Raw genomic sequence first — 17,682 nt, 5'->3', positions numbered from 1 at the left:
ATATATATATTGACGTGGAAGTATATATATTTTTAATAGATTAAAAATGTCACAAAAAATTTAATTTTTACAAGGAAATTAATGTCCTAATTGATGGATATTGAATAATATTAAACAAGTAATTTGAATATAAAATATTAGTTAGTATTGGTCAAAATTTAGATTTAAAAGTTTTATTTAATGTCTATAAATAAATATTTTAATTTTAATCAATTAATACTTTTTGTTGACTCATTAATTAATTAATTAATATTCCTTTGAAATTTTTCTTTCAGAAAAATTAAACAAGATCTTGAAGGATAATTAAATAATAATTATTGATTAAAAAATTAATAATTAATATTATAATTAATTTTAAATTTTATTTTGTAATAATTTAATTTTATTACAAATCTCAATCCTCGATTTTAGAATCAACAATTGTGAGTGCACTACATTGCCTTGCTTTAAAAGAGAAACATAAATTGCTATCTTGCGCCAAAGTATGTTTAGGAAATTTTTATATAAAAGAGAAACATAAATTGCTATCTTGTGCCAAAGTATGTTTAGGAAATTTTTATATAAAGAAGGAGTTTGCAGAGAATCTTTAACTTCTTATCTAATTCAATTTTTATTTATCATAATTCTTTATGAATTTAAATAATAATATTTTAAATTAAATTAACAATAAATAAAGACAATTTTGTACTAAAATATGAATTATTTATTAAAAAATTAAAATATAATTTATATGTTAAAAATATTTATTTATATAAATTTTAAATATAATTTATATATAGATAATAAACATGTAATGCAAGATAAATTACTAGTAAGAAGTTGATCCAATTAATATAAATTATATTGTCTTTAATTGTTATTATACAAATCTTAAAAATAAATAATTAAATTTTTATGCATTATATTCTTATTTTATTCATACTAATAGTTACAGTTAGATATTTTATAATATTTTAAATTTTATTTATATTTTATTTTAAAAATCTTTAATTGTTATGCTTTGGGGTAGAAGATAAATAATTTAAAATTAATTAAAAATTGGATATAATATGAAAAATAAAAATAGATAAGCTTTCATTTTTTTTTAATTTAAGCTTTAAATTTTCTTTTGCTTTCAAAAAAATTAATTTGTTTTTTACTTTCTATAGCTGAATGTATTTTAACATAAATATTAATTAATAATGTACTAATTTTGACTAAATTTTAAAAAAAATATAAGTATAATGACCTATTAGGTCTTACACTAACACAACTACACCACAAGACATGAAATAAGCATTGAAATATAAAAAATATCTATCCTAAGTTTATAATGTAGTAAAATTTGAGCATAATGTAGGTACAATATCAATATATATATATATATATATATATATATATATATATATATATATATATATATATATATATATAATGAGATATCTATTTATTTGAAGAGTAAGTTTACCTAGATTTACTTCATTTAATAACTCGTATTTTACATTAAATTCCAACAATCCAATCATTGAATTAAAAGTTCTTAATGCATAAATCAAATCTGCAAATTTTTAAAAAGTTTAAAAATTATTTGATACTTTGTTTTATTAATTCAAATCGACGTATAAAATAATTTTATGATTATCTATCAATTTGAATTAATGAAAAAGAGTATCGAATAGATTTCAAATTTTTAAAAAATTTTCAGACTTAATCAATGCATTAAGAACTTTTAATTCAACTATTAGATCATTAAAACTTGGTATAAAACATGAGTTATTTAATAGAATGAGCCTAAGTAGACTTACTCTTAGAGTAAATAAATCTCATGTATATATATATATAGACACAAACACACATTAAATATGAATCACAATCTTGCGTGAGTGTTTTTAGGGACTTTTCTTCAATGAGAGAGTTTGTAAGGATTCTTTTAACTTCTTATATAATTTAATTTTTATTTATCATCTTCTATGATTTTTTATAGTAATTTTAATGATAATTTTTCATCCTTAATTTTAATTCCAATTTGTCTATAAATTCAATTTTTCTACATTTTTCACAAAATATTTCCAATAGTGGTATTAAGGGCTTGCTTCTAACGGGTTGTGAGAAAAATATTTATTGAGCGTTAAACACAATAAGGTTGAGTGTTAAATTGAGTGATTTATTGTTTAAACAATTTTTGGATGTCTACTTCCACCAATTCACCTGCAATTCTAATGTTTAATGGTGAAAATTATCATATTTAGGCTGTCAAGTTGAAATTTGTTTTAAGATCTCAAGGTTTATAGAACATTGTAATTTATGAAGTTGATCCATCACCATTAAGAGAAAATCCAACCATTGCACAAATCAAAGCTTGTGAGGAGAGAAGCTGAAGAAAGATAAAGTCATCGCTTGTTTACATGTAGGACTTGCAGATCATATTTTTACAAAAATCATGGACTTGGAAACACCTAAACAGGTGTGAGACAAGATTCAAGATGAATTTGAAAGCAGTAGGAGAGTCAAATATCTTAAACTTCTCAAATTGAAGAGAGAATTTAAATTGATGAAGACAAAAGATATGAATCTGTCAAAGATTATTATGGCAAGTTAATGAATGTTGTGAACCAAATACGACTTCTTGGTAAAACATCACTCACAGATCAAAAGATTTAAAGTCAGGATTTCTATAATTGAAGAGTCTTGTGATTTGTAAATTCTCACAATGATCGAAAAGTATTGCATATTAAAAAAGAATCAGCCTAAACAACAACTAGAAAAAGAGGCAAATGTGATTGAAGAAAAAAATAATTATGAAGATGATCATTTATTTGTGACATCTGAAGAATTCAATTCACATGAATTGAATACTTGACTCATTGACGGTGGTTGCACACTTGCACTAGTCACGTGATTAAATGTTTATCATTTTTTACCTCCATTAATAAATCAATTAAATTGAAAGTCAATATGGGAAATGGTGAAATTGTGCAAGCCAATGGAAAAGGAACTATTTCTATTTCAACCAAGAAAGGTATGATAATTGTCATAGATGATCTTTACATTCTAGAATTGGATCAAAATCTTCTTAATGTTTCACAAATACTAAGGAATGAATATGGAGTCTCTTTTAAAGAGAATTATTATTTTATCATGGATGAACATGATTTAAAGATTGCAAAGGTTGAGATAACCAAAAACAGTTTTATTTGAAAATTGATTTAGTTGAAGATCACAATTTTATTGCTAAAAATGATGAAAGTAATATTTGGCATGGAAGATTTGATCACACTTTTATGCAACATGTATTTGATATGACAAATCCCAACAAATGCTATTAAGACAAGAGAAGGAGTTAAATTGAATGACTATGAAGACAATGATTTGGGTCAAGAAATTGATGTGCAACAACTTGATGATACGACATTTCAGAAATCAAGTTTTGAAGATCATGAAACTAAAATTTGTAATGTTCATGACAAATCTCAAAGAAAAGTATTAGATTTATGTGATTTTTCTTCATTTAAATTTTGAATTTTGAATAAATTTTAAATAGAATATTTGTTATTGTTATAATTTTATCTTTTATAATTTATTTTCAGTTATTCAATATAATAATCTCAATAAATAAAGTTATTACTATATAAGATTTGTTAAAAAATTTAAATTGATTATAAGCTTGTACATAAACATCCTTTTCTATGAGTTTTTATGATAATTTTAATAATAATTTTTCATTTTTAATTTTACTTTTAATTTGCATGCAAAATTCAATTTTTTACATTTTTCACAAAATATTTCCAACAATTATGCTTATCTCTTATTGAGACAAATTACATTTTTTTTTTATTTTGGTACTATTTTCTAGTTGTTGTTGTATATTAATTAACATGTCATTCTATTTCATTTGATTTCAATCCCTTGCTCCAAATAAAATAACAATTTATGTAAACTAGATGTGTCTTCTCTTGGACACGTTGTTAGGAACATGAAACAGGACACCTTTCATCTGCTCAGAACCCAGAGTCATTGTAACTACATACCCACCATCAAATTTCTCATCAATTGATCCAGAAACAACAACATCATTTGCCTCCACTGGACTACCTGCATATCAGAAAGCAAATCCTTATCACAGTTATACATGAGAAGCATATCCACTTGCTGTGATTAGATGACACAAATCTAATAAGCAATGTCAAGCGAAAATTAAAGAAACTAATCATCTAAGAACAGCAATTTGTTTCATTACTCCCTACATCTATTTCCATGTCACATTAAAATATTTTACAGATAATTGTTTAATTGTTTATCTATGTACTAGTAGTACCAGTTCCTAACACAACAATTAACATAAATCTGAACTTAGATAGGTATGGTACTTTTTACTCATTTTCCTTCCAAACCTTTTTTCCTTTTCACTTTCTTTTCTAAACTAAACACACCATAAATGTTGACTTACCCTGATCAGGTGAATCATTCACAGCAGCAACTTCCGGAATGCTTGTGGAGCAATAGGAATGGCCTGATTGACCTCTAATCATAAGATCTGGATATATGAAAGTATTGATTAGTCATAGATGAATAAAAAAAAGAACAACATATACAATTAGAGAGGAGAAAAGAAAATCATTTTTTCTTACTAGGAATTGGGGGAGGAATGCCTTGCCTCCCAAAATAATACACTTGCTCAAAGTGATAAAGCATGGATAGATACGATTTGCGCACCATAAATGATGCACTTGTAATGGTATCACTGAAATTGAAGACCTGAATCACTTCCTTCCAGTTACGATCATAAATCACCTTTATTAATTTAAGAAAACACTGAGGAGGATCATTTTAAAACAATTGTATCGAAGGGATTAATAAATCTAGCAAAAATTCTAAGATCAAGATATATTGCAAACTTAGAATATGTACAATTAGCACCAAATCTTCTGAAAGAAAACCAAACTCAAATCATAAAAACACACTTGTTTGATGACCCAAAAGGGCTGGTAGAGATTTATGCAATGCACACCTTTTCAATTCCACCACGAGTGGTTACTTCCACAAAAAGGCGATGCAGATCAAGTGACTTTCCTCCTATAGTAGCAACCCTACATAAACAAAAAGAAAAATCAATTTTATTTATCTGCATCATCCACACTTGATTCAATCATTCAACACTCCATGAGCACCTAAGAACAAATAAATAGACAGAAAAATAACAAATGTACCATAAAACTAAAATAAAAAACCTAATTGAAAAAGGGTATTTTTTTTTTAATGATTTTTACTTGAATTTGGTGCCAAATGATCCGTGAAAATCCTGAAGCTTTTCCCAGAAGAGGGTTGCATCATGAACAATATCCTGGTACTGAGCCGTTGGTGCAGGGTAAGGTGTAGTGGGTCTGACTGTAGATGATTGATATTGCAGTTGAGAGTGAAAGCAATTAGTGGAATCAGAATCACCTGGGTTTGGATTATTTGTCATACTCAAATCAGAATCCCTCTCTCCTTAATCCTAATTCCTAAATCACACACCTTAGCACAAACTTAATTACTTTGGATTATTGCAAATTCATAGGTTATAAAATAATAACCTTTATATAACGCATCTCCTATTCTCTTTTCCTATGTTTCCTTAGTATAATATAATATAAATTAGACACGAAGGCAGTCCCATTAAGAAAACAGAAAAAGAAAAACGAATTTGCATTAGTATTTAAGAATGAGAACTTTATATATTTATTTCCATTTGTGTTAAATAAAAAGGTACATATTTATTTAAGTCTCAAGGCGAAATCAAAACTATTATTTATTATTCTTGAATTTTTATTTATTAGTATTTTAAGTATGTGCTATACAAATAAATATTATATTTCAAATATATATATATATATATATATATATATATTATATTTAAAATTTATATAAATAAATATTTTAAATATATAAATGATATTTTAAATTTATAATAAATAATATATTATAATATAATATTATTTTAATTTATTGATAATTTAATTTAAAATTTAAATTTTAATTAATAAATAATTATGATAAATAAAAGTCAAATTAAATAAAAAGTTAAAAAGTTCTTAAAAAGAGTTGTTTAAGAAAAACTTCTAAAAATACTATATAAAAATTTAATTCAGAAATAATTATGATAAATAAAAATTAATTAAATTAGAAGTTAAAAAAAATTTAAAAATTATTTCATTTAAAAAAATTCTTAAAAACGTTTTCATGCTTAATACTAATTTGTGTTTAATATATAGAGATTGATATATTGTAGTACATTAGATAGTTATTTTAAAAATATTATAATAAATAAAAATTAATTAAATAAGGAGTTAAAAAAATTCTTTAAAAAAATTTTATTTAGGAAAAATCTCTAAAAAATTGTTAACACGTATAAAAATATGTATTTAGTATATAGGAGATAATTGATTAGTATTTCAATTAAAAGAAAAGAAATTCAAAGTCAATGATAAAATTATGAAGAAATTTTACTTTTATCCTATATTAAATTTTAAACCTTAATCCATTCGTTATAAATGGAATTTAGTAAATATTTATTACCAAAAGTAACAACTTACTTATCGTATTACATAAAGACATGTACACGTTTTGTAATTATTTTTTTTATAGAATACAACAGTTTATAAAATCATTTAATTAAATTCATATCACTTATGTACTTAAAAATTTCTTACTTTAGATTCTTTTTTTAATAATGTATGTACACAAACATTTAACTTTAAGTACACACACACATATATATATATATATATATATATATATATATATAATATTCTAATAAAAAATAAATATATTATAAAAATTATAATTGATATAAACATTTTAACGTCTTAACTAATGAATATTTAATAAAATTATATAAAACGTTTAATATGAGATATTAGTCAACAACGTTCAGCATTTAAATTTAAATTTTGAATTAATTGGTATAAAATTTTTAATGTCTTAATTAATGAATATTGAATAAAATTATATAAAAGATTTAATATGAGATATTAATCAAAAACCGTCAGCATTTAGATTTAAAATTTTATAAAATTATTAAAATTCACTTTAATTAAGTATATATATTTTAACAGATTATTAGTATCACAAAAAATATAATTTTTACAAGGAAATCAATGACTTAATTAACGGAGATCGAATAAAATTGACTAAATAATTTCAATATAAGTTATTAATTAGCATTGAACAAAATTTAGATTTAAAAATACTAACTAATGTCCATAAACAAATATTTAATGTTAATTAATCAATATTATTTTTTACTCGTTAATTAATTAATTAATATTCTCTGGAAACTTCATTTATAGAAAAATTAAAAAAATATTTTGAATGAATACTTAAAAAATAAGAAATTAATTGAATAAATGTAATATAATAAAATGAATTTAATTTAGATTATATTATTTGCTCAATTTTATGCCCTCATAGTTATAATTGTCAAAGTAAGTAATCTGATCTAGTTCACCACATGTTAGATAATAGGTGGATTAATCCAACATGTCTTAGCTTTTTGTGAGCTTTGTAACATTGTACGTTTTAGTAATTGTTAATTTTATTAAAATATATGTTATGTTGATTATTGTTTTTATGTTGAGAGACTCTAAAATTAAGAGATTCCTTATGAGTTCTTAATTGTTTAAAGGATTTATTTTAACAAAAGTTTAATTTGTTCTTAAAAGGAAGATATATAAGATTTTTTTTTAAGACTTTGATTTTATAAGTTCATTTTTTAAAAGAAATTTAAAGAGAAGTTGGAGAGAAACAATGAACCAAGATCCTTCCTTCATCCACTACAATAAAAACTATTATTATTTACGAAATTGTAAGACCCGCTTCTTCTTCCTCCTTCCCCTCAACACTCTTATTTTTCCTCATTCCTTATTCTCTCATTTGAACTTCTTGAGTCTCCTTGTGGTATTGAAGGTGCTGTGTAGAATTGTGGGTAGCTAGTCGGAAGCGCGGACCTTCTCCTTCTCCTTCTGTTCTTTCTCTTCCCTGGAGCTCGGATCCTTTTTTCCAAGGTAAGGGAAGTTAGATTGTAAATGTAACACCCCAATTTTTATTTCACTTTTTATTTATTTTAATTGAGGGTATTTTGGTAATTTTATAAAGGTATAGGGGTGATTTAGTAGCTTGGAACAGGCTGTTCCGGAATTGGAACGGACCGTTCCAAATTACCAAAATGTATGTGATTTAGTAGCTTGGAACGGGCTGTTCCGGAATTGGAACGGGCCGTTCCAAACTACCAAATTGTATGTGAGTTAATAGCCCAGAACGGGCTCTTCTCAAGTTGGAACGGGCCGTTCTGAACTATTAAAAGATGCCTTAAACTTTAAGTGGGAACGGGCTATGGTAGTTGAGTAATAAATGCACACCAGAACGGGCCGTTCTGGGTGTGACTTTTGCCCACAATTTTGGGGTCCAGAACGGGCCGTTCTGAAATTGGAACGGGCCGTTCTGGCGAAGTCTGAGGCCTATAAATTGAGCTGTCTGCCACTCTGAAAAAGCACACCTCTCATTTTCTGATTTCTTTTCTTCTGCTCTCTCTTCTTTTCTCTCTCCTTTCTACTTTAGACCGAGGGGAACCCAGCGAGGGAGACCAACCAGATCTCGTATAAATTCAGCTTCTACATATCCAGGTACGGGGGAAAAAAAGATTATTTATATATAGAGTTACATGAGGGAATCGGGTAGAGAAAGAGCCCTTAGGGTTATGAGTAATTTTATAATTATTTCTGTTTGGAGAATTAATTGTCTTATGTGATTCTGTATATATCTAGGACTACGAATATATGATTTGTTTGTAAAAATGATGCTCTGGGAGAGAGAATGAAATCATAGAAAAGTGCCTATAAGTTAGGTTTTGGGAAAAATTAGATTATTTCTGTTTGAGAAATTGATGATCCCATTAGATTCTGCATGTGTTGAGGATTAGAAATATATATTTAATTTGTAAGAATGTTAATCTGAGAGGTAGAACAAAACTGTAGAAAAGTGCTTGTGAGTTAAGTTTTGGAATAATTGGGGGTTTTACTGTTTATGTTAAAATTATATTAAATTGATAATTCTATTGATTATTTTATTAATTTATGAATGTTATTGTTATATCACTTGATAAAAATTGATGATTTATATGTGAATTGTTTGAGGTGTATGAAACCCTTATTTTGTTGGACTTATCCGTTGTGTGTATGTGATATGTTATTGAGCTATAAGATGAGATGTGATGAATGTGGATATGATTATGATTGAGGTTCCTCACACTAATGACTAGGGATGGCACGACCCCTGGGTAAGTGATGCTACAGGGAGGGCGTGACCCTAGCATGGTGTGGGATGAGTAAGACAGTTAACACGTATCACTTATGTCAAATATGGCAGCCCTGGCATAGGGTTAATTGCAAGAGATTGTGTGGATTGTGATGTGATTGTGGTTCCTCACATCAATGACTAGGGATGGCACGGCCCCTGGGTAAGTGATGCTACAGGGAGGGCGTGACCCTAGTATGGTGTGGGATGAGCGAGGCAATTAACCTATATCACTTATGTCAGTTGTGGCGTGGCCTTGACATAGTGTTAATTATAAGATTGTGTGAATTATGAATGTGAAAATGATAATTTTAATTGCAAGATTTGAGATGAATGAGTTTGATTATGAATTGTGATGTGAAGATGATGAATGATTGATAGAATGATGATATATCTATAGAAATGCTTGTAATTAATATTTCATGTTATGATGAGATGATGTTGTGGATTTCCTCGTGTGCTGTATATATAAATGTTTTCTTTTCTCACCGTGCAAATTGTGGATATTTTAGGTGAGGAAGATCTGGCTACGAGTGGCATCTAGAATGCCAACGGTTGAATTGTGGGGATGCTCTGATATTGTGACATCGGGGCATAAGATTTTTAGAACATATGTTTTTTTATATGGATTTGGAATTGCAAATGTTATTTTTGAAAACAATTTGTAAACTCTTGCGTTTTATTTCTTTATTATTGTGGTTATTGAAGCACGATTTTTGAAGTTTCTCATGTGAACCCTTTTACTTTTTTTTAAACATTTATTTGTAAAGTTACGGTATATGTGTTGGGGTAGTAAGGGTGTCACAGTAAACTTGTTTGCTGTATAGGAATTCTAGAACTCATTGGGAGTAAGAACGTTGGGAATCATTGGTTGATTTTGAAGAAATTCTCATTTTCGAGGTTTCGGGAAATTTGGGAAAATGGTGATTTTGATACGTTTGATGGTTGCATGTTGAAATAGAGCTTGTTTTTGAGTTGTATGATGTAAATGTAGTTCATTTCATAAATTTCATGTGTTTGAGCTGATTGATTTGCAGGTTGTTGTTTGAAATTTCGAAGTTGTGAGGGTTACTGTTTGAATTCGCACCGGGCATAGTTATTGGCGTCGGACGTGTGTTCTTTAGGAAACTCCATTTTCCAAGCACGCCAGGCGCGAGGTTGGTTGTGCCGGGCGAGGTTGGGAATGGAAGTCTCTGGATGAATCACGCCAGGCGTGGGGAGAACCGCGCTGAGCATGATATCAGCTAGTGGCTGAAAATTTTGAGTTACTGATATAGTGTCGAGCGTGATTTGATCTCGTCGGGTGTAGAGACTCCTTCGGGGTCTCTGCTTGGGGTGCGCCAAGCGCAGAACGAGTGTGCCGAGCGTGACACCATGGTGAGGTCTCTGCCTGAGTTGTGCCGAGCACAATTTTGGCACGCTAGGCTTGGGAGACTCCTGGAAGTCTCTGCCTCCCAACACGCCGGGCGTGATGATGATACGCTGGGCGTGGAAGAGCTTTAGAGCTCTCGGGTTGGGTTCAGGCCAGGCGTGAGTTTACTTGTGCCGAGCGTGAATGTGTTTGATTCTATGACTCAAAAAATGTTGAATTTTGTGATATGATGAGAAGATGTAGCTGTGTGATGAAATTTGTATGTTGCACTATGTGTTGAAATATATTATTTTATAATGATTGAGTTGTAGATTATGAGTTGAGTCGTTAAGCTGTTGAGTTGATCATGCTGTTTAAGTTGTTGAACTGAGCTGTACTGTTGAGTTGTAAGCTGATTAAGTTGTGATGATGAATTGTTGATCACTAGGACTATGGGTGATGTTTTCAAAGTTGTTCATCTCATTGTGTGGATTGAGAAAGCTGTGGTGCTTAGAGAGCCCAATTTGTTGAAAACCCTCCTTGGGAAGTTGTCCCTTGGAGTGGACGTTGTGTTGTTCTCCTCTAGGACTTAGTTGGTCCCGTGTGTGGGCAAGGTCGAAGCACACGTGTACAAAGCGACCACGGTATAGGGGTCAGGTCGAGCTATACCAATTACAAGCGGCCAGTTTGAGTAAAGTACGAAGTCGGGAACTTAGTTCCTAATCGAGTATCGGAGGGTTGTAGTATTTGAAGGATAGTCGGTAGGCTAATCCCATAGATGGCTTAATTGAGCTAGCTAATGCCGTGGTAAGCCTAAACCCAGCTGTTCTATCATGACATAGTACTATACCTCATTGTTGAAGTGGCAAAGTCTGAGAAATCGTTATCGTGTTGTGGATTGATATCCAAATTTGTTGTTTACTTAACAAGCCCAAAAAAGTTCTTTGTTGTCGGTTTGGTAGGACCTAGCTACTTAAACTGCTCACCCATGTTGTAGGAGATCTCCGAGTTGAAATGCGTGATGACGCATAAGCTGTTGATGTGTTTAATTGATGTTGATATGAGTTGTATATGTGCTGTTGTAATGTGAAGCTGTGATTGAGTTGTGTGTTGTTATGTGTTGTATGTTGAACTTGTTGAGAATGATGATGGTGTTGTTAAGTTGAAGGCTGTTTATGGATATCTATATGTTGATTATTTTCACTAGCTTACCCTTACATGTTTTCCATGTGGTTTGGACTACGATGATCATACTGTGTATGGGAGCAGAGCAGGGATAGGCTGGAGTGTAGTAGCAGTGCCACCGAGGAGGGCTGGAGCTGATTTTGTGTAGGCTACCTTGGCATAACATTTTGTTAGTATTAGATATACTTTGACTTGTTGAGCCTTAGGCTAGATATATGTATACATTCCTTTATATGCATATTTTACTTCTGTGTGGTGTTGTTCTGCAGTGTGACGGCCAGGCGGCTCGTTACAGGAATATTACTTACGAAGTTTTTTCTGTAAATATGTTTAGTTATTTACGGAATATTACCTACGAAATTTTTTTCATAGATAATGTTTACTTATCTACGAAATATTATCTACGGAATTTTTTCCGTAGATAATGTTTAGTTATCTACAGATATTTCCATAAATAACCTCACCGTAGATAAATTCTGTAGATAAAACATTTTATTTGAAATATCACTTAACATATTTTATTATCCTTTCATTTTAATTTATTGTAAAATAATTAGAATATTTAATTTAGCATCATTAAAAAAATAACCATTAGGATTTATTTTTTTAATTTAATTATTTATTATAATACTTTTAGTCACCTCATTGACAAAAAAAATATTTTTAATTAAAATATATTTTAAAATTTTAGTTAATTCATTATCATTCACTCACTTCATTAAAAAATGATAAAATATAATTAACTTTCAATTAATTTAACAAAATAAAAACTTTAAAATATATATCTAAAATTTGTAACAATTTCTTAAATACAAATATTTAATTAATTTTAATATATACTAAATTTAATATTAGAAAATTTATTATGATTTTAGTTATAATTTTTATTATCTTTTGATTTAATATTGGATTTCTTTTGATTATAAAACATAGTAAATAAAATTTAAAATTTGTATAGTGATTAATCTCCTTGCTACGTTGGAGGCGCCTCAAAGGGTGGGATAATTGGCCCCAAGATTTAACGCGGCTGCATACACAAGGCAGGATTCGAACCCCTGACTTTGTTTAAGTGTAGATCAACCCCTACCGCTGAACCACACGCTTGGGGTTGTATCAGTTTCTTTGATAGAATATTTAATTAATTTTAATATAATAAATTTAATATCAAAATAATTATCTAGATTTTAGTTGTAATTTTTATAATATTTTGATTTAATATTGAAATTTTTTTATTATAAAACATAATAAATAAAATCTAAAATCTGTAGCAATTTCTTTGATATAAATATTTAATTAATTTTAATATATAATAAATTTAATATCAGAATATTTATTATAATTTTAGTTATAATTTTTATAATCTTTTGATTTAATACTGGATTTCTTTTAATTATAATATTTTAATGTATTTTATTTGAAATATCAGTTAACATATTTTATTATCTTTTCATTTTAGTTTATTGTAAAACAATTAGAATATTTAATTTAACATCATTAAAAAAATAACCATTATAAGATTTACATTAATTATATTAAATTAAATGTAATAAATTGTATATTTTAACATAAGAGTGAAGATAATTGGAACACACTCATCTCTTAGAGGAGGTTAACATAATTTACTCAATAAAATAAGTTAAAACATGATATTGTATAATTGGTAATAAAATTATTTTTCAAAATATATAGTAAGAATATACTTTAAATTAGATTTTGCACTTCCTTTATTTTACAAATTTAACTTTACACTATATTAGTTTATTTTAAAAAATATTTACTCTATTTAAAACTAACATATAATATAATAAAATTGGGTCAAATTTGAACTTATCTATTATATTTTTCAATCTTGATCAGGTCGAGTTTGAGTTTAAAAATATGGTTGAATAAATTTAAAATTTTAAAAGTTAAAAACTATTTAATACTTTGTTTCATTAATTCAAATTAATGGATAATCATAAAAAAATTTAAATTTTAAATCTATATAACGTATCAAATGATTTTTATTTTTATTTTAAAATCCTGTAAATTAATCTATAACTTCAAAACATTTAATTAAATGGTTAAATTGTTGAAATTCAATATATAACATAAGTTATTTATTTAATATTTTTTAAGTTGAACTTGATTCTCTAATTTTAAAATGTTCAATAATTAATTTTTTATTTAATTATTAAATTTATTTTGAGAAGGTTGAATTAATTCTTTAATTTTTAAAAATAAGTTTAATTTAATCAATTTTTTTTCCTTTTAACTTCAAATATTTTCAAAAGAAAATAAGAGCAAATTTAATTTTAAAATAAATCAAATTCAACACATTTTAATAAATAAAAACTTAATTGATACCTTTTAAAATAAAAATAATGTTATTAAAAGTAAGAAACAAATTAAAGATTAATTTTTTTTGAAAAATAAAAATTAATATAACAATTAATAATTTATATTTCTATTTATATTAATTATAAATTTTTCTTATATTATATAATAATTTATATTATTTATTTAATATTTTTAAGTTAAATTTGGTTCTCTTATTTTTAAAAGGTTCAATAATTAATTTTTTTATTTAAATATTAAATTTATTTTAAAAAGGTTTGATTGAGTCTTTAATTTTTTAAAATGATATTAATTTAATCAAATTTATTTTCCTTTTAACTTCAAATATTTTCAAGAAATAAGAGTAATTTTAATTTTAAAATAAATCAAATCGAATACATTTTAACAAATAAAAACTTAATTAATACCTTTTAAAATAAAAATTATGAAATTAAACAAATTTTTAACAAATAAAAACTAATATAACAACTCCTAATCCAAAATCTCCGCAGCCTCCAAACCCCTAAATCATCCTTTCCTAATCGTTGTAGAACAGCCACTGTTTGGTCCTTTCCTTTCCTAATCCTAAATCCCTAAATAAAAAGCGAAATCTCCACTGCGGACTCCGAACAGCCACCGTTTGGTCCTCTTCTCCGTGCGGTTTGCGGTGGGAGCTGAACATCGTCGTCCTCTTCTCCTATCAGTTGAGTGAGTTACACAGTTCTTTTTCTATTTTATTTATTTATTTATTTATTTAAAAATATCATTTTATTATTTATTTCAATGGCTTATAAGAATAAAGGAACTATGAATCTTTAGTCCGTGTCTTAGACCAAGAGAAAGTAGCACTCACACCAGAGCATAAGTGAACCATTTTGAATGAGAAGGCTGGTTGGTTATTCCACATAAGGATCCAAAAACTAAGTGCACGCTGATATGGGACCAAACTTGTTTCCTGGTTTTCGTATCCTTGTCATGTTTAATATGGATGGTGTTACTGTTGTCTTTTTGCTTGTGTATTTACATCGCATGCACGCATTTATGATATGTGAAAGTGATGTCTTTTTAAATATTTGGTCTTGCCAAGCAAATAAGAAATTTGTAACAAGTTTTCATTAGAAATTATGGTGAAAATGAATTCAAAAGTGAAAATTAAGGAGAAATTGTGTATTTTACATCCTTGTTAGGAAGAACAATAAAATATTACTACTGCTATTGTAATTATTATTCTCATTTGGATGATTTGGATGATTCGTTTGTTGATGAGAAGTTATGTCCGGGTGATAAAGGGGTAGGGGACCACAGCGTTGAATTATTAGGGAGAAGGGTGCATTTATGTGTGCGTGAGAGAGAGAGAGTGAGGCACGGGCACGGTTGTGGTGAATAGTCATGAGTCATGGCTAGATATCAAACAAAGAAAAGAATCTTGTACAGTGTTTTATTCAACTTCATTTCATTGATCTTCTATACCGCATTGGAAGCCTACCATTGCTTGGAGCAACATGTAGTACGTGTTTTCCTTTCTTTTCTCTTTTTCGGTGGATGACAGAGGTTCCATTCTATGTTTCTTTTTTCAAAATGGCTTGTAAGTAGTTCCTTATGTGGAACTACTTGAGTTCTTGTTAGCTGTAAAAAAAGGGTTTTAAAATAATTCCATAAAAAATATTTAGAAAAAGAGTTGTAAAATATTTATGGGGCAGAACATAGGAAAGACAGAGACTGGCAAATTCGTGTTGCCCATGTCTTGAGTGAAGCAAATATGGTAGCTGATTTTCTGACTTTAATGGCTCACTCCTACGTAGTTGGAGTTCATTTTATACACAATCCACCAATTGGGTGTTGTTCTCTGTTACTTACAGATGTAACGGCCCTTTTTATATTCTTTTGTAATTTCTTGGGCTTAGCCCTCCTTAATACTAAAAAAATATATATAAATATAAAAAAAATTGCCTTGGAAACACTCCTACGCGGATTAAAGAAAGAAATAAATTTTATATAGAAGTATAATAACGGAAAATGTCTTATAAATTTTGTGCATCTTATATTCTCATAATTCTGAAACTTTGAAATCTGAAGCCTTGGATTGAAACATCAAAAGGAAAAATGGAAAGAAAAAAAATAACTGCTTATTACTAATATTAGTGAGTTAGGAGTCTAACCTGTAGAGTTCTGAGTTTGTGTACAAATTGGTGAAGTTGACCTTAAGAGATGCTTCTGTTCCTGCTGATGTAACTTCCAACATCCAGGTTGCAGGATTATAACCATCCTTGATCTTAGGTACTCCTTGAATAGCCTATAGTAATCAAATCATGCAGTGTAGTGAATATGCTAATGCCACAGTAGCATTTTCTGTTATGTGTTCAATCTTATTTTGAGTATGTTTGGATATAAGATATAAGCGTTTTTGATAACTTCTCCACTAGGAATAAAAAATATTTTCAGTAAAAAAATTCTCACAAGCGCTTATAAGCTTATATTCAAAAAGTTCATACACCAGATATTCACTTCAAAGTACTGAATCAGATGAGAACAGCGGCTTCCTAATGGACCAGCATATATCTGCTCTCCTCCCAATGTCAAGAGTAACAGCTGAAAAGGTGGAGAATGTAATGCTTAATTCTTTGAAACATAGTTCCCAAAAGACCTACAGAGAATTTTACCTCAATGCGAAGACTACTTAAGATCTATTTGAATAAACTTTTTTAGAAGCACTTCTAATAGTAAAAATTACAAATTAGTTCATGCATAAGTTAGTTTTAACTTAAGGAGAAATTTATTTCATTTTCTCTTCATATTTTTTGTTCTAAGTGTTTCCAGAGAAATTTATCTAAACAAGCTCTTAGAACATGGTTCTGTGTACTTACCTCATCGAAGGCATCAAATATATCAATACTTGGCTGGTGGATGGAGAAATTTATCTTGTGGAGAAATTTCTTTCATTTTTTCTTCGTACTTTTTTCTCCTAGAATTGCTTTTGGAGAAATTTATCAAAATAGGCTCTAGTATTTTCTTTGCATCATTGATGATTTCTGTTTTTACTGGAGTATTTGAAGTATTAATGTGTATCGAGTTACCTTTTTGAATTTCAGGCAACACTACATCAAGGAATTTTATGCCTCGTGTTTATACTTTTAGTAGTTTTGCTTTTAGTCAATTTTTTTTTTATCATGAGAGAAGGTTTTGTCTAATACTAGTTGTGTTGTTGATCTTGCAGGGAAGGGCACTTTATTACATACAAAAAGCTTTTACTACAGCTGCCTCAAAGTTAGAGAAGATTGGATATGGTAAGCAGAAATTGTTGGGTTTTTTTTTCTGTGGAAAGGTAACAGTAACACATTGTTGCTCACAATAATGTTTCAAAAACTGGACAGAGTTAGAAAAATGTTGTTATAAAGTTTTCCAGCTGTAATAATTGGTTCTGGTTAAGCCGTGTCTTTCTAGCCTCCTTCCTTTTGTTCTTTTAAAAAGAACAGCCTTTCATAGTAATTGGTTCTGGAAATATCAGTAGATAACTTATCTAT

The 17,682-nt window shown here is 28.1% G+C and overlaps 1 protein-coding gene and 1 non-coding gene across 4 annotated transcripts; one reads left to right on the top strand and one right to left on the bottom strand.

Moving 5' to 3' along the window:
- Positions 1–3,746: 3,746 nt before the first annotated feature.
- LOC109793595 (high mobility group B protein 10) lies at positions 3,747–5,584 on the bottom strand. 3 transcript variants are annotated; one of them, XM_020353068.3, is made up of 5 exons: positions 5,247–5,584; positions 4,988–5,066; positions 4,608–4,791; positions 4,427–4,513; positions 3,747–4,071 (listed from the first exon to the last, which is right to left on the bottom strand). In XM_020353068.3, the coding sequence occupies exons 1-5, from the start codon at positions 5,441–5,443 to the stop codon at positions 3,917–3,919; spliced, it is 702 nt and encodes a 233-aa protein (XP_020208657.1). In that variant the 5' UTR covers positions 5,444–5,584; the 3' UTR covers positions 3,747–3,916. The 3 variants fall into 3 exon arrangements, with proteins under 3 accessions (XP_020208657.1, XP_020208658.1, XP_029126221.1); XM_020353069.3 differs by having other exon boundaries at positions 4,608–4,734; positions 5,247–5,582; XM_029270388.2 differs by having other exon boundaries at positions 3,748–4,071; positions 4,608–4,770; positions 5,247–5,578.
- Positions 5,585–14,405: 8,821 nt separating this feature from the next.
- On the top strand, positions 14,406–17,445 carry LOC109793423 (uncharacterized). The gene is made up of 2 exons (XR_002239307.3): positions 14,406–14,869; positions 17,376–17,445. It is a non-coding gene; the product is annotated as an uncharacterized LOC109793423 (transcript).
- The last annotated feature ends 237 nt before the right edge of the window (positions 17,446–17,682 follow it).

Source organism: Cajanus cajan, chromosome 10 (assembly GCF_000230855.2).
Source record: "Cajanus cajan strain Asha chromosome 10, NIPB_CcT2T_4, whole genome shotgun sequence".
NCBI lineage: Eukaryota > Viridiplantae > Streptophyta > Magnoliopsida > Fabales > Fabaceae > Cajanus > Cajanus cajan.
The sequence above is the reverse complement of the archived record's forward strand: the minus strand, read 5'-3'. Positions and strand labels throughout refer to the sequence as shown.

What these genes read in the sequence shown, in the direction of transcription:
- LOC109793595 (XM_020353068.3), bottom strand. Translation starts at nt 5,443, where the DNA reads ATGACAAATAATCCAAACCCAGGTGATTCTGATTCCACTAATTGCTTT. An exon ending in TCATTTGGCACCAAATTCAA is followed by an intron (nt 5,067 to 5,246) that starts GTAAAAATCATT and finishes TTGTTTATGTAG; the next exon opens with GGTTGCTACTATAGGAGGAA. An exon ending in GAATGATTCACCTGATCAGG is followed by an intron (nt 4,072 to 4,426) that starts GTAAGTCAACAT and finishes TCTGATATGCAG; the next exon opens with GTAGTCCAGTGGAGGCAAAT.